This window comes from Porites lutea, chromosome 5, assembly GCF_958299795.1.
Source record: "Porites lutea chromosome 5, jaPorLute2.1, whole genome shotgun sequence".
Lineage (NCBI taxonomy): Eukaryota > Metazoa > Cnidaria > Anthozoa > Scleractinia > Poritidae > Porites > Porites lutea.
Genome location: NC_133205.1, coordinates 5638989 through 5661177, shown reverse-complemented (window position 1 = coordinate 5661177; position 22189 = coordinate 5638989). Strand labels below are relative to the sequence as shown.

The window sequence follows — 22189 nt, the reverse complement described above, 5'->3', positions numbered from 1 at the left end:
TTATTGCTTCCTCCAAAACTGATATGGTTAATAATGACTTATTTCTGCCCTACTGGAGTGATTGTATTGTTCTTGTCGGGAAAGCTAACATCAGCCTCGACCTTGCGGTACCTCATTTTGTATTATAAAGTGTATTGCGCATGCCCAGTTCATATGAAACTACGCATTGAATTGAGAGACTACTGAATACATTTTCAAAGCGTCTAGCGTGGTTTCTCAAAAACATTGTGTAGTATACATTTCTATCTTACTTTCTTAACTTGCGATAGTTGACGGATTATTATAGGAAGTCTCTTTCTGACTTACGGTGGCTGATTGATATAGCACCGGTGACTGACGCGGCAGGAAGTGCTTATAATGCATTCTAACTGGGTGTATTCTCTTGTTGTTACTCTCATATTTTGATACAATTTGTGTCGTGTTTTCTAACAAGCACGACTTTATTGATTATAATAATGTATGATTTCTTTGCAACACAAACGGAAATGACGACAACCCATAGAAGGCGACTGCCCTGGAAATGTACCCGACTATAGCTTCTAGCTTATGGTTCCAGCCTCGCTTTTTTTCTAAGGACAGGGCACTGAGCACACAACTGTAATTCATTACGCTTAAGTTGACCTTGTTAATTTTGACTTATCCCGTCCTTCCTCTCGACAATGTTGTTCAATAATTTTGTTAACTCCGGCCCATCAAAGAAGAGTTCCCTAAGAACTTAAAAAGGTAGTAGCAACTATTGTGTAGAATCAAGAACGTCAGCCCAACCCCGCATTCACTCAGTGAAATGTTCAGATGGTTATTTGAACGACTCAGTGGAAGATCTAAGTGCATTTTAACACAAGTTAAAGACGCGAAATGACTCATAGTTGAGCAGATTGAATGCAAAGACTCCAATTCAACATAGTAAAGATTGAATTCTTACCCCTTTTTCATCTCTTTTGTCATAGTTATTAGAAATGTTAATTTCATAATTTTGCCATTCTTCTCGTTTTCATGATATTCTATAATTTTGATGCGAACTAGTACACAAATCCAAAACTCTATTAAAACTAATGACTGAGAAATATGCAAATAAGAAACGACTATTCTGCCAGCAAATTTACTCGGTGTAATTGGAGTGCCACGTGGTTTTGCTTTAAATTATTTTTCAGTGCTTACATCTTGTCGCATTTTTAGCATATCGGGAAACTAAATATCAGGAAAAATGTCACTGCCAGCAGCGGTGTTGAACAATTATAAGACAAAAAAGTTACATTCCTGAAGCTATAAAATCAATAAATAAAGTGACAATACATCAGATACTACGGTATAAGGTTCTAAGGTATACTATACTATGTGTGTCAGCTTTCTTAGTATAATTTTTCTGGTGATTTAAACACAAATTAAACCTCTTTACTAACTCGTGATGGGCGAATTGAGAACGATACTTGCAAAAAGACTGAAAATCAAGGATTTTAGTAAGATTAACTCATCAAGAGACCTCGGAAGCCGTTATAACTCTAATGAGACTGGTATGTAGAGTTTAAAAAATAAAAGCTGCTTTGGAATGCTATTAAATGTCGTGTTCCACTTGGCCGCTTATGCTTACTCTATATCTTAAATTAAGTCATTAAAGTACGATCGGGTGTTCGTCACTTCCATTGAAACACGTCAGTGATATATATTACTCAGAGCGTCGGCGATAATATACTGTAGTTTATGAACTGTGTCGGCGACAAATGTTCACGACAGAATTGAGCGATAATAAGGAACATTTGACCTGCATCTGGCAAAAATATTCCATGGTTAAATAAAAAAAGGCTGCGTCACCAATTTTATTAAAATTTTTAACAAAGAACTGCCATCAAATTGAGTAAAACATAAAAATAACCGCTCAAAACATTAAAAGAAGGTATTAATAACACAGCAAATATAAAAGTAAGCACGGATGGAGAGACTTGAAAAAGATTACGGCGAATTGAAATTGTGGGATTGTGAAAACTTTTTAGCCTAACAGTTTTTCAAAGTTTATTTTTATTATTTGTAACCGATTGATTTAATGCTTGGGAGCGAAGTATATCTGTTGGACAAGAACCTGTTATTTTGTCGTTTACACTAAGTAACTCTTCGTTAACGTTAAGTTCCATAGCGCATAATGAATCGTAACAGGCAATATTAACAAAATGAACTTAAAGAAAAGCGTGATCCAGCCCCTTTAACATGAACTCTGCAGGAGATATCGCAACATACACTAGATACAATCACATATCTCAAGTGTTTATAATTTACGCGTATACGCCTGGCAATTAATCATTTGCGGCATGGCCAGTTTTCAAGGACTCCCAGCAAATGGCCAGACTCATTAAACTAATGAGAAAAAGAAACTGGATGTGTTCTCACGCGTATAAAATGCAAGTATTTATGACGAATGTAAAAGGGAAAAATAAAAAATAAATCCGGCGGCAGATCAAGCTGAATGAATATTTGGCTATCTATATAAATGTAGGAGTCACACACGATTTTTTAGACTCCCTTGAAGAGAACCAAGACGTTGACTGTGGTGATGACCACGAAAAGCAGGCTACGATAATCGGTTGTTACCTTTTCCAGCTGGAGGTTTGAAATCTAATTGTCTATTCTCGTACTCTTCTAAAACTTAAATCGCCTCTATTTAAATTTCTTCGTCATTCTTTGACAAACCTTCACTAACATTAGAATACTCAAAAACGTCACAGGAATTCGTTCAAATTTTCTGAACTACAAACTCGAGATAACTTTTTTGCTTTTGTTAATTCATCTAGCTATCTCCTACTTCTAGACTCACTTTAATAAAATTTAGGATATGTTTTTGCCTGTGGAAAGAAACCAAACTGGGTTTAAACAACAGCCGGTGCTGAGTTTTACCAAGTCGTGCGAATAACAAAAACGACCACCGATGTGTTGGTGTGAGAGTATCATGTGATAAATTTGCATCTAGATTAATTGTTCATGTTCATGTCCTACGCGGAAGTCATCCGTTATAAAACGGCCACTTTAGATATCAAGACCTGTAACATGGAACAAACGATTAGAACAATCGGCAATAAATGAAATAAATCGTAAATGAATACCCACTAATTAATCTTTTATTAACAAAGATTTTTGATCACTGTTAGAATGGTTTTACTGACTAAAAATTTGCAAAAGGGTGTGTAACTTTATGGAGAAAGAAATCTTTAAAAGTAATTTTGACTTAAATTGAAGTGAATACTAAATGTACATCACAAAGAGATGAAATACAATCATCTTACCCTGTATGTATGAAACTCAGTTCGTGCGTTAACTCAAGTGAAAATGATTTAAAGTCATACATATTACATGCAAAAACTGACACGTACATTTTCATAAATCCTTTAACTGCGTAATTCAGCTTGTATAATGGCCATCGTCACTATTCTGTTTTGTAAGTCGCTAAATCTTTAAGGCTTAAACGTTGGATTAAACCACATACTGATACAGTTAAACAGGTGCCCGCCAGGAAAAAATGTTACAAGCTTAGGGAAAGTATTGACTTGGAAAGGAGCAATCAGAGAACAAATTAGTATATATGACGTCACTTAGTTGTGAAAGGTTTAAAATCTATTTTTTCACATTTTAGCATTTCTGTCAGAAAAGAGTTCTAATCTCGAAAGTAGTACTCATTTAATAGGTGCTGTCTGTTTTCCATTAAATACAACTACATAACACAAATTGCCAAGTCACTGTAGGTTATAGACAAGCGATATATGAAAGGCAATATCACCCTTGTAAGATTACAGATTTCACTGACCATGACAATGCCGAAAAAGATAAATAAATACATGCAAAAAGTGTGTTTAGTCACGTTATGTCTTCTAGCGTCCGCATGATCTGCGCCCAGAAGCTGATAATATTTTACATCGAATGAATATTAAGTTTTTTGTATATAAATCAATCACAGTTATTCTTTTTCTTCTTTTTTTTTGTGGCGAAAACTTTCAAAAAGTTACGACCTTGCATTTTTAGTGATACATTCAAGAACCAATTAGCTTTCCGATTTATTACAACATTTGTAAATCCGTTGTACACTAGATTACTATATAAGTACTTAATATGTGGCTTAATTCTTAATCTCGTATCTCTTTTAAGGCCAAAGAGTTTTCTCTTTAGGGTTGAAAGTATATGATTTTTTCACAGTAGATAATAAGTTTCCTGGGTGAGTTTTTTGTTTTTGTTAAATTAAACCGAATATCAATCTGAGCTAGCCCTCAAGTCATGGAAAATTAAAGCCAAATTTTCAGCATTATGAATTAAAAGTAAATTAAAAACATTCTCAGTTCTAAATGAAGAGGTAAAACAAAAACCGACTTGTGAACCCTGGCCAAATATATTAATATATGTATCGCCCGGCATGTATGTTCTAAGAGATCTGCTAAACGAATCTTCAAGTTAATTCAATCACGTACCTATTTAAATGACTCAAGACACGTTTGAAGCGTGGCCTTGTTACGAGACACCCTAGTAGTGCGCTCACTCGAAATAGTTATTACATTGCATGATGAATTCCCGGGGGGGGGGGGGAGTACTTGGCTTATTTTTTGCTGGGTATGTGCCCGCTGGACTCTCAGAGCCCCTACCCCATTTATAGTCTATTCTGTGGCCAAGTTATAGACGCCATCTTAGTCACTTTTGGGCAAATACATAATTTTCGCCATCCCAACTTAGTCACTTTCTATTTATGTATCTACGATATATTGAATGAAGAACACTTTGCTTTTCACCCACATTACAAACATTTTGGTACGTTTTCTAACCGTAAATATGAAGAGCTGTCTTACCCCCAAATTAAAAAAGGTTCGACCCCATTCTAGTAACTCTATTGGAAATGCGACTCCATTATAGTCAATCCAGTCGTGAAAATGCGACCCCATCCAGCGGCTCATCCCCATTAGCCTCTTATAAGGAAGTACATCCCCCCGGAGATGAATTGGCCTGTAACCTGATGTACCTTTCATTTGCGAGATTTTCATTGAAGAGATAAGAGCCTGAAGTCACGATTCTAACGTAGCAGCTGCTACACTTGATACACTTGCTATATCATTGGATTTGATTTGTTCCGACAGCCTGGACTCATGCTGTGCTTATTATCTAACCCCTCCCTCTATTTTACTCCTTTTGTTTTAATGGGGTTTGGCTTCTATTGTCTTTGGTTACAGGCTAGATTTGAATGATAGGCACGACGGAGTTAAATTAAGACAGAGCGTCAGCGAAAGCCATACTGACTTGAGCTAGCTATAGTGAAGATAACAGGAATTGTCTACTAAAAGGTGTGTGTCTTGCATTCCTTATTTTTTCATTCCTTTTTGTACTGCTTCTCATCGTTCCTTTTTTTCCTTTCTCACGCTTTATCTACCCTTCGGCCTTCCAAATGTATGTTAAATACTGTATTGTCAAGTACTTTCATGCGTGTTCCGTCAAGAATAACCTTGCAAGTTTTAACGTTGTAAAGGAACTTTTCACTAAAGGAGACCTTTTCACCGAACGAAATAATTCAATATACCGAGATCAGGTCCTTCGCTGTGAAAAAATCAGGAGAAAGGAAATCGGTATACAAACATTTTGTTGGCACCTAAAATGAGAAATCACCGACATTACCAAACGTTCTCAGAGCTCACATTACGTGCGATTAACTTTCGTAGACGCACACTATAAGTATCAGTACCGATAACATTTCTTTCACAATTTAGCTCTCGATGCTGTCGATGAGATTGATGGCAAGAAGAAGGGTTTCTTGAGAAAACTTTAATCCGTGACTAAGGAAGAAATTGTTTTTTTTTATTCAATTAAACTAAAACTTGCAACGTCAGTTACCGATATAACATCGTGTTTCCTTTTTTAACTTTCTTTTCTTAATGAATTCAAATTCATTTAAGGTTAGCCTGTGATAATACAGCGGCCTAAAAGTACATTGAGAAGTGTTTGACATTTTGGTGTCATATTCAGTCAAAATGACAGCATATTTGCTTTCAAAAATAGAATTAAAACTTTCAAGAATATCCTTCAGATTTATATTTTTAAACGATAATGAACTTTTCGACACAACCTATCTCTTTCACCTGAGTTTTTGCTAAATTTCTCATGCTAATCAGCGGGAAGTCTGTGATTTAATGAATCTGAATCCTGATAAGAGTTGAAGTCGGTTAGAAAACGATATGGAAATATTTAGACTTATTAGCAATGTATCGAATAGTCGCAAATTTGCATTTTTTGTTCCTTTGTAATTTTCGAACATGTCATCCTCGATCTTCTATCTTTAAAACCTTACCTGATGACCAAATTTCAGATCTATAATGTCTGTCTGTCGGTCTGTATTGAAGCCTTCGCGAATTGAATATAAACAACAGCGATATGGTTATGGTTATGAAACATTTTAGTCGTATGGCGGACGATATCTAAGTATTATACATTACACATACAATTGGAAATGTGAACTAAAAATTCATTACTGTCTAACAGTTATTTAAAGACTGCCCGATGAATTTTCAGTTCGGTGAAATTTTCACCCAAGAGTGCCTTTGCCAAGTATGATTCCCTATCGTGACTTTTACTTTTCATTGTTACCACAAGTTTAAAGAGATTGGTAAACGTTCTTTTTAGTTGCAGTCAATGTTCGAGTTTCTAAGTCTCACGGCATAGCTTGAAGCCTGACCAATGCTATATTCAGTGGACTAACAGTGAAAGCGCCTTGTTGATATTAAGGACTGGTTCAAAATATCTGCCTTCCTAAAAACAGGGACCAGATTAAGTTTTATATTGAATGTTGTCTCACCGTAAAGGGGGGGAGACAAGCAAATTTTGTGATGTAAATTCCCAGTTTAATAATAAACACTTAGTGAGTGGTACCGAGGGAAACATTGAGATTCGAGGGAAACAAAATTAACTGTTTCCCGAAGGAAATTTGAAGCTGGAAATTCATTATAAAACCTCGCTGTAACGGCGGTCGTCGATCAACATTCGCTGGTAACAGTTCACTGGTTCCCTCTGACGTCATAGATTTTGCAATGTTGCCAGCTCGTAGATCAAAACAGTTTCATTGTTAGATGTCATGTGACCTCGAAGTAACGTAACCATTGAGTGTGCGCGCTGTTGGGAAACAATATCCAGCTATATAATATTTCCAATTCCAGACTGCTGAGTCACAAGTTAAACCCTGCTTTTCATTCTACCTATCAATTTATCGAAATAATTCGGCGTTACTGATATGAGAACATACTTTACGGTATTAAAGTAGTAGTAGGCTCCTGATTATGAATCAACATTTTCGTTAAAAAAAAACATTGACAAAAACAGCCATTCCTCTGCCACGACATGAGGTCACTTCGCTACTCGTATGTTGCTGCATGCATGGAATAAATGCCGGGTAAGAACGTTTCAGTCTTCACCACGGTCAAGCAAGAGAAATTCAGTTGCAAAAGCCAAACAAACTATTTCAAAGCTAATCGGGTTTTTACGTTCACTGCTGAAAGTTTTATACCTGATTACCAAGCTATTAATACTTTTAACGTTTTGAAAGTTTGCTTTAAATGTTCCGTGTTTGAAAACCGAAAGAGGGTGTTGCTCTCGAAATTTGTCAACAAAATTTTCCGTGGGCGCGAAGCGCTTCTTCAGCTAAAAGAAGCTCGACATTTTGAGACATGCGAAGGTAATTAAATTTTATTAACCGATTATTTCATACATTCCTGCCCTTGTTTCCAATGAAATACAACCAAACAGAACAGGAAACGCCTCAGACGTTTGTCAAGACAACAGTGAAATCTTAGTCATGATGATCAGGCATTCTTATCACAATTCTACTGGTCATTACCCTGATCTTAGGAGAGGTATTTTTGAAAAAGGTTACCTGTCTCTTTACCGGATATGCAACCCTCGGAGACCCATTATGAGGGGAGTGGTATTGGCGAGAAAAAAGCAGCAGACGCCGGGGAAAATCAACGAAGCCTTTTAAACTTACTAAATTTTCATTTTGTAAGATTTCCTTACAGATATGACATAGTGATACAGTGGTGATAAGAGTTACTTATCCAAGTTCTAAGTAAAGAGCTAAACATCTCGCTTGCATTTGACTTCATCCAACACAATCCTATAAATTGTTTTTATGCGTATAAGACTATAAGCATGCATCCGTTCCCACAGCATTTGATCCGATCAACTGTGAGCGCCAGAAGCAGGATCAACCAGGTGTTGTAGTTCACTCTCGAGACATAGGAAGGAAGATGAATCTATTCGGCAACAGCAATGACAAATATCGTACACTACAAAAGCTAGCAAGCCTTAATGCAGTGTCATTGTGTTTTCGTGCTTACTGGTTAAGTATAGTTTTAAACAATTTTATATGTTCAATTAAATGTTTAATTAATCGCGTGCGTCGTACAGAAAAAAAAATCGGACAACGATGGGATTCCTCTCCTTCCGCTCTTATCAATCGATCGTAACAGTATTCACGCAGGATAATTTTCTCGTGGAATTTATTGCCCCTTTTACCCTTCAATCCATGGGATAGAAAAGTTTTATGTCACTGTGGTAAATACAGGCAGTTTTACTACACGGGCTGGCACTTAACTTGCGATTATAAAGAAGGCGTGCAATTACTCTTCAAAAAGGTATTGATAATTTCTCTTGTAATCGTTTTGTGTCTTAAAGGCGTGAAACCACCCTGTGAGATGATTCTCCCATCGTTTGAATTAATCTCTTGTAGGTCATCGAAGGAAGTGATAGCTAGAGGAAGCTAGGTACTAGGTGTCTACGTCGCTTTATTAAGCCTTTAAAAATTATAGAAAATTTCAAAGAGAGGGAGAGAGACAAGTACTGCACAAAGCCATCACTGAGGGTTATCTTGCTTATGGGCTGTCCACTTTGAAAGATTTTTGTAGTTAATAGACTTGTATCATGAATAAATGTCATGTTGATGAATTTAGAGGACATGTAACATGAAATCTCCGAGTAATTCAAGAAAGGGAAAGAGAGTTGGAGATGCCCAATTTGTGTCGCTACGGTGAAGGAAGAAAAGAACATTTATGACATAATCGTGAACAAATCCACTATTTTACGGTTAGAGAGATTGAAGATTCCGTGGGCGCTGAACATTGTCGCAAAATAACAAAAAGCAGTGCACACAGGAAACGCCTCTCTGTAACTTGCTTTTTAAGCCGTTGGAAATTTCATCAGATGAAAGTGAATGCAATGACTAGGCTGGAAGCTAAGTTGATAGGTAATTATATGGCTAAAAACTTCCGGTTCTTTGTTGAAAAGACAGTACATAAAATGGTCTTAAACCGAGTAAATCCAATTTTGTTTCCCAATGTATCACCGTGACAGACCTCTGATAAGGTCCTTACAAATCCGCTTTTTATAGAATACATTTATCACTTGTCTGCCACACTTGTGTTGGCCGCGTGACACAGTCAAGACTTCAGAATTTCGTACATTTATTAGCAGCAAGAAACTACCAACTTTGAAGTAAGAAGTCCTGGATCCAGGTACCGTATTTTTTTTCAACTGAACACATTCTCCCTTTATTGCCCCCCTTTACGTATTCCTGAAGTTGGCCTGGCGGACTTGGTGTTTGTTAGACGAGTATTCAGAGCTGACGAGTATTCAAGGGTTCTTGGCTAATTAAACATGATTTTTTATTTTTACTAAAATAGCTTTTGGCCACCAAAAACATGAACAATTAGTCCCAACGTTTTCTTGCGGCCAGGTGTTTAATCAAGTTGGCCTGGCGAACGTGGTGTTTGTTAGACGAGTATTCAAGGGTCCTTGGCTAATTAAACATGATTTTTTGTTTTTACTAAAATAGCTTTTGGTCACCAAAAACATAACTATTAGTCGCAACATTTTCTTGGGGCCATGGCCAGGTGTTTAATCAAGTTGGCCTGGCGAACGGTGTGTTTGTGAACGAGTATTCAAGGGTCCTAGGCCAGTTAAACATGATTTTTTATTTGTACTAAAATAGCTTTTGGCCACCAAACAGATGAACGTTTTCTTGGGGCCAGGTGTTTAATCAACATATTCAGTTTTTCCAGAATTGGCATATTTTAAGAATGATCAGAGGGAGCTATGCCCAACCTTGACAGTCTAGCGAAAACCTTCAACGTTATGCAGCTCAACATACATAGATGACAATAGTACTTTACGTGATCTTTGTTGGGATGTACCAAACAGTGAGAAACAGGCTTTGGGAAAGTTTGTGTCAGGTGCAGCATATCTAGCACAATTTCTCAATTCATGAGCAAGGCAATGTTCTTATTTATTTGTTTTTACGTGTTGAAAAACAAGGCAAAATTGCAGTAACGTGAATTACAAAAATGTGGACAACTGACTGAGAGCTGTACAATCCTATAGGAAGATAACTTATTAGCCTTTCCTTATCAATGAAATACACGAGTGAGATCTTCGAGAATAAAGGTCAAAAGTCTAGTTTCTGGCCGTCTGCTCTGGCTATTGAAATACATTGTCAAGGCAAAAAGAAGTTTGCATCCATTCACAACGTACCAAGGCACACTTCTATGGATCTGAAGGTGATAGGCTATTCCGTAGCCCTACACGTGTATCCAGAATGCGTGCACGTTTTGCTGGAAGATTCCAGAATTCTGATAACCGAACTGTACTGTTACTGTGTATGTTGCGTTTAAATTCTAATGGTGTTGAAAAGACAAGTACAACGTAGAAAAGGTTTTAAAATAACGATGCAAGGTTTTTTGAACACAAAAACAGAAAATCTTTGTCAGTTCTCATTTATCAGTCAGCTCAAAGAAAAGTAAACCGACAGGTTAAAGCGGTGAAAAAGGCTTAGGCTGTAAAGGTCACACGAGTTTTTTGCCTCAGTATTGTGGTATTCTGTGAGTCCTGAAGGGCACCACCGAGGCTTTTTGGTTGCTATACTGAAACAAAACGATAGTTCAGCAAGGTTAAACACATTCTGGTCCTCTGGATTTCTACATATCGCTCTTCTGATAGAGTTTCTGTAAAACAGCTGGCCCAAAGCCACGTCAAATTTAAGGCAGACGGTGAATGAAAGTCGCACAGTTGGAGTGGAAAACTGCCACCCATACCATGACAATTTCATTAATTAATAACAGGGGGAATACTTTGTGTGATAGTGACTCGTTTCGTGACTGATTCTGTAGCGTGCCAGAGTGAACCGAAAGGACCAATTAGCACCACGGCAAGTTCGCGGTGGTCGTTTACACAGAATTCAATTAACTTTTGGAGGGCCGTTCAAGGATATATCCTGGATCATTTTCAGGTAAAAGTGCATGTTCCTTGGTGCTTTGATGACAGTTACGAAAACTTTAGACTAGCGTTTCATTTCGCTGCTAATCAGAAGCTGCAAGTGTTGTCAATTTGAGGTGTACAAAAAAAAAATTTAGTGAGCACCACCGGGCCTCACCGTTTCTAAATGATGGGTTCTTATATCGTTGCAAAAAGGTCTTAATCGTCCACCGGCATTTTTGTGAAGCAATCAAAGCAAACTCATCGTATCTCCAGAGAATTCAGAACAATTTCACAAACAATGGTATGACATCTGCCTTGAAGGAAATTTACCGTTTGATTTCTAATTAAACAGAAAAGTGAACGTTAATGATCAATGATAAATATTCCTTGTTTACATAGAGGTAGTGTTAATAGTGACCTGCTGAACTCATTGTTTTCACTAAAAGAATTTTAAATTGATCTACCACTAAAATCGTTCATCTCAGAAACATGCTGTCAATAACACTGTCAACTCCCTTTATAGTGGACACTGTGGGACCTCCAGTTGGTGTCCTCATTAGCGAGTGTCCGTAATAGCAGGAGTTTATTTCGGTTGAACGTCTGTAGTTTATTTTTGCCTGGGATTTAGCTGCTATCCGTGTTATCGGAGTGTCTATTATAGTGAGGTATCCGCAAGGCGAGAGTTGACTGTATTACAAAAATCGATAATAAACGAAAGTATAGTTGGTATTTTGTTCCATATTCGATAACAGTGGCATAGTACTAGAAGAAACTTTCACATACAAGGCAGCGAGCCATAGTTGCGCTACACGCGAGTTTTTATCCAATACGTGTACATACATTATGGGATAACAGTTATTTTAAAAGTATGAAGAGTAATAAGAGAATTTTTGAATTGAATTTTCGCCTTATATTCACTTTCATTCTTCGTGTAATTATAATACACTAGTCTACGTTTTGGGTTTCTCTGAGAGAAATCTAAAATGGCGTGCTTCTAGCTTTTCAAAAAGTCGCCGAAAAAACGGCGAACGCTCATTAATCGCTTAATCGCGTCTTCCTTACATGTAGACGAATTTAATCAACGGAAATTTCGTATATTATAAAATGGCCTTATAAATTGCAAAATATTCTTTGACACCTTTATTTTCTAATATATCTTTATGCAACCTTAATCCTATACTAAGGAATGTTAAGAAATCTATATGGCTATGGCCAGGCCATGGTAAATTTTTTTGGACGAGCTGAGTGCATGCAAGGCCGCCTCTTTGCCTGTTCCGTTTTGAGAGTCTGCCAAAAAGGGTAGATAGTAATCAAACCGTGTAAAGCGGTGCCTAGGCTCTCAAATTGGGCTGTCATGATACTACTCATTATCGATGAATATACGTAATTTATACAAAATGGTTTTTTAAATATGGCATTGTAGATAGAAAAATTGTGAGCTCTGGTGATTGCGTCTATTTAACACTGTTGAAAGTCATGCTTTACAAGTGCCAACAAGGCAATGTTTTTTCATGAGCAAATCATGCTAGTAGCCTGAACATTTTTGCATCTTATCGTTTGATCACCGAAATGTGGCTAGCTTTAACCAATTTCCTGTACAAATCAAATCTGGCAGTAACTGGGCATTTTGAGCATTTCGTGCTCCGAGTTTCATGTACCTGCCCACGCTGTGTGCAGACGTCTTCCGATTACCGCCGAGCTTCTCTACTAATATACATTTCATATATTTTAAGACTTTTAAAGTGCATGTGTCTATTTTTAAGTATAACTTAAAGTGAGAATTGACAGTAAGCCGTTGTTTTGCTCGTGTGAACAGCACGCTTCAGTGACCGACTACTCCCACGAAAGTACTCAGATCCCTTAAAAGTAAACCGAAGCACATTTTTAGTCAGTCGAACGTGATTTGGTTTCCTTTCACCAGTTTCCACCATTTTCACCAGTTTAAGACTGAATCACGAGAATACAGCAGAATTGGCATTTTAGTGTACAATGAATTGAAAGCCCTCGGCTTTGTTCTTCACCACGCCCCACTTTCTTACAGTCTTGATAACTAGGAGACCACAAAGACAAGTGTCGAGTGACCTTGCTTTTTTTTGGTAAGAAAAAGTAGGAATGTGAAAAACAAAAATCAATAAAAAACTCAATGGTTCATTGTTTAGTGCAAATTGATCTCATATGAGCAAGAAGTGATTTTTGCCCAGTGGCAGAAATGAAAGGAAGTTTGTCAGTAATGTTGCGTAGCATATTTCTGGAGTTTGTTCAAATGAAAAGCAAATTTTCGCGTGCTATCGTTCAAAAGCTAGGGGGGCTCGCTTTACTTTAATTACACTCAAGGTTATCACCAAAAAGATAACAGATGTCAAAGTTTATTGTTACGCTGTTTACTTAAAGTCACCAATAAACTTAGCAAGCTCTTTCGTTTCAAGCGTAGACAAAATGAACACAGGTAATGGTCAAAACTTTAGGAATGTCTTTTAAGTACACATATGCAACCACGATAACCCTTCAGAGAGTTGCTTTTGATGTAGAGTTATCTTAATGCTATATCTCAAATGTAAGATCAGGAGTCGCGCCATTGGTTTTAGCATCTAAATCCTTCGATAAGGTCTTGCTTGAAAAGAACCGCATGCTGCAGGCACAAAACTTCACTCAACTCCTTACTGTCATAGCTATTGTGCATTATCCCGAGTGCTACCCTAATGAGCTAAAAAAGAAACAATCACGTTTGTCTAAGTCAAAACAAATGCAATTAACCCAATGAACTCTCTCTTAACTTGACCAAGACACAATATCCTGTTGCCAGCACCGGAGCCAATAAATGGAAAAAGAGAGCAAGTTAGACAATTCACGAAGGGCTACATTGTCAGCCCGAGTTTTATGAAGCTTACAAGACTATTTTCCCTCGGCACGTTTTACGTTTCGCCCAGAACAAAACTGCTAACAAATCGAAAAACTAAGGCTATTCTAGTGACTGGTTATGCGACCTGATTAATAAAATTTAGTTAATCTATTATCGACCATGGCATTCGTGGATTCCGAGTTTTAACCATAATATATAGACACATCAGGCAGGTTCTTTTATAAACAAAATATGTTTCCGTTAATACCCGGAAATGATATTTTCTGGGTCATGTTGTCCTTCCTAAAACAGGAGGTTTTGGAGGCAGGTTTATTTTCGATAGCTTTCTAGATGCAAACTAAAACAAATCAAGGCACGTAAACTATCAGCCCCATCGTGTTCTTGGGATTCGCCCCCATTCATCACGCACAGAGGGACGTTGCATTATATAAAGTGATTAAGACTTGGCCAATGTTCTTTTAAAAGTTGGTCCTTAAAAAACCCTTAAGAGGCACGTACAGCTATGTAAATGGAACTGAGTATGTTAGCATGAAAAAGAAAAAAAAACATAAACAAATGACTGCAATCGCAGCAGTTCTTCTTCGTGCGCTCCAAGTCATATACTTCCCTGCTGTTGGGAAGTTACTTAAATTTCACTTCGGGAACTGTAGGAAAGCTTTTAAGCTGAGCACTTGAAACTAATCCCGTGACGCGTTAATATGACGTAAAATACTCCATTTCAGCAGGTTCGATATCTTGAACGTGTTTGTCCCCACATAGAAAAGCTGGTCGAAATTTTTTTAAGTGCGCTTGGCTTTTTTCAACGACGTAGTAGCACTATTTATCTTCGAAGGTCACAGACGTAATACTGATGGTATGACCGCCGCTCAATGATTACTATTTAATGTATGGGGAGTATTTAGGATTAGCGAGCTTCGTCAAGTGGTACACCATAAAAACGTAAGTCGATTACTCCGGATATCAAGGATACCGCATTCCAGCAACATTGGTTAAGAATACAGTAAGGAGTACATGAGAAAGAAAAGGAACTGTAACAGCCAGGAATAAAAGGTACATGAAGTTGAAATTATGAAAAGAGTAGAAAAACGAAGAGCCTTTATGTTATCGTATTTAGCAGCTAACGAAGAAAATCGCTTCTTTTGTTTATGGTACTTGTAAATAAACGTCGTTGAAGAGGCCATAGATGTAACGTTAAACGAACGATTAATTCAAGAGGATTCTTAACACGACTAGTTTTTGCTTAACATCCGCAAACTACAAAAAACTGGCACTGCTCAATTAACTGACCAGCTAATCATTTCTCCTCTTAGTGAAAATATTACGCAAAAAACTTGTTTCTATTCGCGAAAAAGCTTTGTTCTCTGCACAGATTATCGCTATTGTCAGTGTATTCTACTGGGCAGTCAGATGCAAATTTTGGTTTCTTGGTCAATATAACGTTGAATAAAACCACTTGAAAGGCAAGTTATAATTTTGGTCAAGCACACTCGCCTTATTGTTTTGATTCTATGGAACTATGTACAGTACGAAGGAGTAAAATTGAGTGATCGCGTGAACATAAAAAGCACGTTGATGAAACTAGGCTTTTCAGTTTCCCCACTGTGACTGGCATTTAGCAATAAAAAAAGCGCTACAAAGAAGTCAACAATTTGCCCTCCTGCTATATGACGTCACTTTGCCTAGCTCTTTTCAAGGTAAGGACACCTCAAGGTGACAGAGCAAGACAGCGCTTTACAATTAGGACTCAATGCACTGTTAAAAGAACTCTGCATGTTCGTCTTTGAATTGCGCAAACGACGCTTCTTTTGATGTCCAACTTCTTAACCAAGGTACATAAAGAGCTCATTTTGCAACTTGGCGTTTGGCCTTTGTTGCCCGTTGTACCTTTTTAGGGGGATAGTGTGGTTTTTGACAATAACATCCGTTGTCTACAAGGAATGTTTTGGTATGTAGTCTCCAGTCAATCAAATGTCATCGAACTGTTTGGCTGGGTTCGTGATTGAATGGCAAAAAAAAGTCGTATGCGAATTGTTGACGGAAGACTGAAGAATAGATCGTGCATCTCGGTACACGCAAAGTTTGTCCGAACTTTTGTGACTACAGTTATTAATTGGGCAGTTATTTGCATATGACGTTTTCTGCCCTGCGTGGCATAACTGTCTTGGTAAAGTATGGGGAGACAATAAGCTGGCCTTGGACTTCTGGAGTGCCATAAGTATTTTGTAAGCCTCCATAGCTACTTGTTCATCCTAGGTCACGTTCCAATGATCACTATAGGACGTCGAAGAACACTCTTGTTCGGATCACTTGTTAATTTGTCCTTCTTTTTCGTACTCGTGCAGAACTCACTGATTTTAAGATGGATCCCTCAACGATTTCAAACTACAGTAATGTAACAGCAACACCTTCAGCAACTGAGCCGGGGGAGCTGGTGCACGATCCACTTTGGGCTGCAATACTACGCTGGGTTATTGGAGGCATTATTATTATCGTAGGTAAGAGCATATTCATAATTTTCTTTCTTTTCGCCTCGCTGTACGAAAGTCGTCAATAACTTCGAAGCCTTAAATCAAGCAAACCTCCTTTTTTGCTCAATAAACTGCTCTCTGTCTCCTAATCTTTTTTCAAGATCTACACTCCGCCATTTTACCAATGTTACTTTTTCGTTGACGCAGACTAAGCATTACAAAAAATGTAAATCTTTGTTTAACTTAGAGTAATTAAAAGCAAACATTGAATATTTGAGTTTCTAAACTTGCAACACTGAGGTTCGAATTCGAATTCTGAGGGTTTTTCATGGATTAGAGGGATACTCATGACAAATTATTTCCTGTTTCTGAATGGAAATGCCCGAGTCTGAAACGATCGATACGATCAGCCCGGCTTTTTCTGGCTGTGTGATTTTATTTAGTCTTAAGTGTTTAGCTGTTGAGTTGATCAGATTAAGTAATCGCTTCTCTATAAGCAAATTAAGCCTTTTGACTAAACCAGGCGAGGCTGAAGAAAGAGGACTAAGAACAAGACCCCATGTTTCGCCAAATGAGAAAATAATGGGAACTTAATGTTTTGACAGCTAATATGGTCCAAATTTGTGTCTGTATGAGGTTTGATTAAAAACCTATAAACTGCGTTTTCCGCCGGTTTTGTAGTCAAAGTTCTTGTTGTAAACTTTTATCAAATATTATACTGAAAACGTAGAGCTCTTAGTTCTGAAGGCCATATTGCGTTAGTGGTTTTTCTTTCCTGTCGACCAGCACGATTCTTCCGTAGACATGAGTTGAATACTATTTCCCTGCTCAGCATGATGTTATGAAACAAAGCGATTGTCGGTCAACAGAATTGAATAATTTGACAGCGTAATAAACAATGTTCCCTTCTAATTGTTCAACACCCACGAATTAGATAAATACACATGAAACTTGTAATCACGGAAATAAAATTCCTTGAGTTTTAGCAATCGCTCGTTCAATACTCTTGCTATAGCGTTCAGGTGAGGTTTGTTCAACAGGGACAAAATTTCTGTGCAAAATTTATTTTCGCCAAAGTGGCATTCCAAGCATACCTCTTCAATGTCAATTTTGTAAAATGTGATAATTGGGTGCTAAGTGCGTTGAAATAATTAAGTGCGGCATAGTCAGTTGACCACACACACGAGGGCTGGACCCCGTAATTCATTGTGAACACAAAGAAATGGCTAAAAAATAATCTAGGGTCATAAAGACATTAGACACATTAGACCTAACTGTTGTAGCTTGATTAACCTTGAATACAACTGATAAGGTTTTACAATACTCTTTTATCAAAGCTATATCAAGATTGAACACTCACATCTCAAGTTAACTGTTCAGTGCCAAGAAAAGCATTCTCCTCAGGAACAATTCCTGTGTAGTGCGTTATCAAAACTGAGTACCACCTCACTGCCTTTATGTTTAGTGATTTGCATGACTTCGTAACAGTTCGCAAACTCTACATTTTGCCTGAATCATGTAGCTGATTTACATTTTGGCAAACACTTAGATCAAATTATATTTAGTACCACCTTGTGCACCAGTTTAGATTTTACCGATCTGTGAAATCGATTTGTGAAAGGGACAGAAATGTTTCATATCCTACGAAAACAGATTTGTCTTTGTTTAGGTGTTTGAAGAACGGCACGTCTTTTCTGTTCAATTCGTTTCTAATAAGGTACTTAAAATATTTTGTTATCAAAAAACCCATCTCGAAAATGGGTGGAAATGAATCACCAGCAAGGCAGGTATGATCAGGAAGGCATGATCTTTCAAAAGAAAGTTAACTCGACAGGAGAATACTTAAAATTGTTAGTAGCAACAAAGAAAGACATTAAATTTCTCATAAAATAAACAAATCCGTTGTAAGTCAAACACAATGACAATAATCTTTGCAATTAATAACGTTTGTAAACCTTGGGATGTAAATCTACCAGTCCATTTCAGCAGGTCCCTTCCTTCTCTCTGTGCACTTCCGTAACTTAATAGGAGTGATTAGTTTTCTTTCTTCCTTAATAACACTACGACAACAAAATGGTTTTTTGATACGACTAGTCAGCCCCAATCACCCCAAGGATTAAACACGTTTAAAAGAAGTTTAGTTAAACAGGTTTTATTGTGAGTTCCTGAAAGTGTTACATATTTTTGTTGACTACAAACAAATGGGAACACATGTTAAGCCCTCTCACTCTCTAATTAGAGAGAATGAATGATGAAGTAGTGTCGCAAATCAATTCTCACTACTTTTGAGTCTGTGAACAAAATTGTTCTGTGATGCGAGAAATTCAAATGGAACCTTTTTGGCAGTTCTTTCACATGACGCTATTTGTTTTCAAGCACTTTCAAAAATGAAGTTTGCATTTTTTTTTTTGGAATTTTACCGCGGACTTAAAGCATTTCCGGGAGTGAAAGCGTTAAAAGATCGCCTGAATCTTCAAGTCATTCAGTTTTCTGTGTTTAACTTTGTTTAATTAAATACGTTTTGTTGGTGTTAACAGGGCATAAGGCCACCAACTCAGGCTTAATAAGGGAAAGACCCTTAACTCAGAGAATTTGAGGCTAGCTTACATATGAGTTTAGTTTAAAAAATTTCTCGCTGCAACCTCAAGAGAACCTCACCGCAGGGTAAACTGACGACAAAGGTGCCGAATATAAAAGACTAAGTCTGTTTTCTCTGCGTGAGCGTTTTCCATAGACTCATCAGCACCATCCATCTGCTTTAATCAAATTAACCAGCCTTACTTTCATCTCTCTTTTTCTTTATGCTTTTTTTTTTGTTATAATTTCAACAGGATCAGTTGGCAACGTTATGGTTTGTGCTGTTGTGTTTAAAAACCAAAGAATGCAAACAGCTATGAACTTATTTTTGGTAAATTTAGCAGTATGGGACATCCTCGTTTGCTTGTTCAACATTCCTTTCACATTGATTTACAATCATCTCAAATCTTGGCCGTTTGGATTGTTCTGGTGCAAGACGATGCCGAGTAAGTAAACATCCATTAGTGTTCATAATATTTATTTGTTTAATCTAAAAACATCCTTTTGCTCCTGTGATGACAATTTGACTAATGTATTGAACTGCTACGTGTATATGTAGATGGCTATCGGCTCATGGATGTACCACGAAGCAGCCGGATGGCAGAAGATATCTTTAGCTATTTTTATCTAAGGCGTGCAATTTACTAAAATTAGATGAAAGGGGCACTAGACTTTCACTCTGCAATACGTACGACATACGTAATTAAACAAAAACGGAACGCCTTGTTGTAAAGTGCAGAGTTTGAGGGATCAGTCTGCCAGGCAAACCGAGCGTGGTCACCATTTACACACTGAGCCATATAGTTGAGAATCTAGTGTCGGTAGAATGTATTGAACATGAAATTAGACCTTATGGAAGAGAGCACTGCAGCTATAAAGTGCAGCCACATATGCCGAAGACAGGGTGGAAAAATACGTCGCTACAAATGGGAGTCAATATTCTCTGTGGAACGTTTTCAAATTTACGTCACGGCGGCCATATTGGTGTTCCAAAACAATGAGACGGCGGCCGTAGTTGGTGTGCCAAAAATCAATCCTGCAAGAGTTAAACGCTTTTCCTATGTAAACGCTTTCTTTTCTGGCTTCCAATAAATTTGCATAGATGCTAACCTCGGGAGTGAGAACGCTCTATAGCTTTCCAAACGGATTGGCGCGAGCAATTTTGACTTTCCAATCGTCTTTTCCACTTCCCCATAAGCAAAGTTATATACCCCTGCGTCTCTGACTCTTGTGAAAAGATCACAATTTCCGCACTTTTTGTCTGACACTACGCCGTATTTTCTGTTTAGCTTTGCAGGTGATGAATCTCAGCGCATCCACCGGTTCCTTAGTAGCCATCACTATTGAGCGTTACCGGGCCATCTGCCTTCCTTTCACACCACCGCTATCAAAATTCCAAGCCAAGCTTATCATAGCAATTGTTTCTATGGCCTCGTTTTTGGTGGCCCTTCCAGAGGTGGGGGCCTACAAGCTTGGACAACCCTTCGGTTGCATAGAGCAATTCCCGTCTGTACAACTGAGAAAAGCGTATTCGTTGCTCCTCTTTCTGGCATGTTATTTGCTTCCGTTGTTGTTCATCGCCCCAGCTTACACGAGAATGATCTTAAGACTATGGCATGACCGTGACGACTTTCCAAGTGGTGGCGTGACAGAAGATCCCAAAAGCCATAAGAGAAAACGGAACGTGCTGAAAATGATGGTTAGCGTTGTTGTGTGCTACGCCATCTGTATGCTGCCCACTTACGCGCTATTCCTATGGCTTGACTTCGGTTTAACAGGTAGCTAATATAATTGCTGTCTTTAAAATTTAAGTGATCGGTATCAAGGAGCGAGTTTGTTTGGAGACCGAGCTACAGAGCTAGGGAGCGAGTGGATGACTGAGTGAGGTGGGGAAGCCTGGCGGATGAAGGAACTGAGGATGATTGTTGAGTGAGAGAGAAGGGAATAAGGGGACTTGGGAGTGAAGGAGGGAGTGAGAGGAAAGAGAGATCAGAAGGGTGATCAGGGGGACTGAGATAGGAAAACGAGGATGAGTTATTGGTAAGAGGAGGAAGGAACGAAGAAGTTGGCAAAAAAGGAAAGGAGGGGAAGAGAAAGAGTAGTAAGGCGAAGAATGAGGGAGAAGAAGGCGAAGGAAGAAGGCAGAGAGGGAGGGAGAGAAAGAAGGAAGGAAGGAAGACAGGAAGGACGGGAGGGAGGAAAGGAGGAAGGGAGGGAAGGAGAAAAGGGAAGGAGGGAGGGAGAAAAGGAAGGAGGAAAAAGGTGAATGAGTGAGTTACTGAGACAGGAAGAGGGTGAGTAACAATTAAGGGCGGAGGAATGAGGAGGTAGGGAGAGAAGGGGTGAGTGAGTCATCCGTGAGCGACAAGGGAAAAAATTAAGGGAGGGAGAGGAGGGAGGAAGGAAGGAAGAAAGAAAGGAAGGAAGGAGGAGGGAGGGAGGGAGGGAGGGAGGGAGGGAGGGAGGGAGGGAGGAAGGAAGGAAGGAAGGAAGGAAGGAAGGAAGGAAGGAAGGAAGGAAGGAAGGAATGAAGGGGAAGGAAGAAGTGAGGGAGGGAGGAAGGGAGGAGTGAGGGAGGGAGGAAGGAAGGAAGGAAGAAAGGAAGGAAGGAGGAGGGTGGGAGGGAGGGAGGAAGGAAGAAAGGAAGGAATGAGGGGGAAGGAAGAAGTGAGGGAGGGAGGGAGGGAGGGAGGAAGAAGTGAGGGAGGGAGGGAAGGAAGGGAGGAACGTTGGTAGGTAGAATGGAAGGCTTGTGTAATTGAAGTTAAAATCCATGAAGGATTCGTGAGCCCAAACGTCAAGCGTTTAAAATTCAATTTAAATACAATAATTATTTCAGCTAAATTATTCACAGTCGCTGTTTAAATCTTAAAACCAGTCTTTGCTCAAACCACAGCATTGTTTTGCGTTATCAAGAAGACGTTCTGCGAATTTGAGCATTTTTTTTTCAATTTGGCACGAAACTATTCCTAACTTTTAAAAAACGCTACTACTCACGTTTCCCATAATGTAAGAAAAATACCACTTACAGTTT

The 22189-nt window shown here is 38.4% G+C and overlaps 1 protein-coding gene across 13 annotated transcripts in view; it reads left to right on the top strand.

Annotated features, from left to right (window-relative positions):
* LOC140936547 (neuropeptide FF receptor 1-like) overlaps positions 1-22189 on the top strand; it is a 36409-nt gene that overhangs the window by 13418 nt on the left and 802 nt on the right. For 5 of the 13 annotated variants that reach the window (XM_073386039.1, XM_073386040.1, XM_073386038.1 and 2 more), the window contains 4 exons: positions 5193-5303; positions 16453-16605; positions 19410-19601; positions 20445-20933. In XM_073386039.1, coding sequence (XP_073242140.1) covers positions 16470-16605; positions 19410-19601; positions 20445-20933 — 817 coding nt within the window. In that variant the 5' untranslated portion in view covers positions 5193-5303; positions 16453-16469. Of the gene's footprint in view, positions 1-2486; positions 2596-5192; positions 5304-9493; positions 9513-11169; positions 11282-14300; positions 15161-15207; positions 15940-15998; positions 16333-16452; positions 16606-19409; positions 19602-20444; positions 20934-22189 lie in introns of those variants that run through there. The other 8 variants (XM_073386042.1, XM_073386049.1, XM_073386048.1 and 5 more) reach the window with 8 other exon arrangements.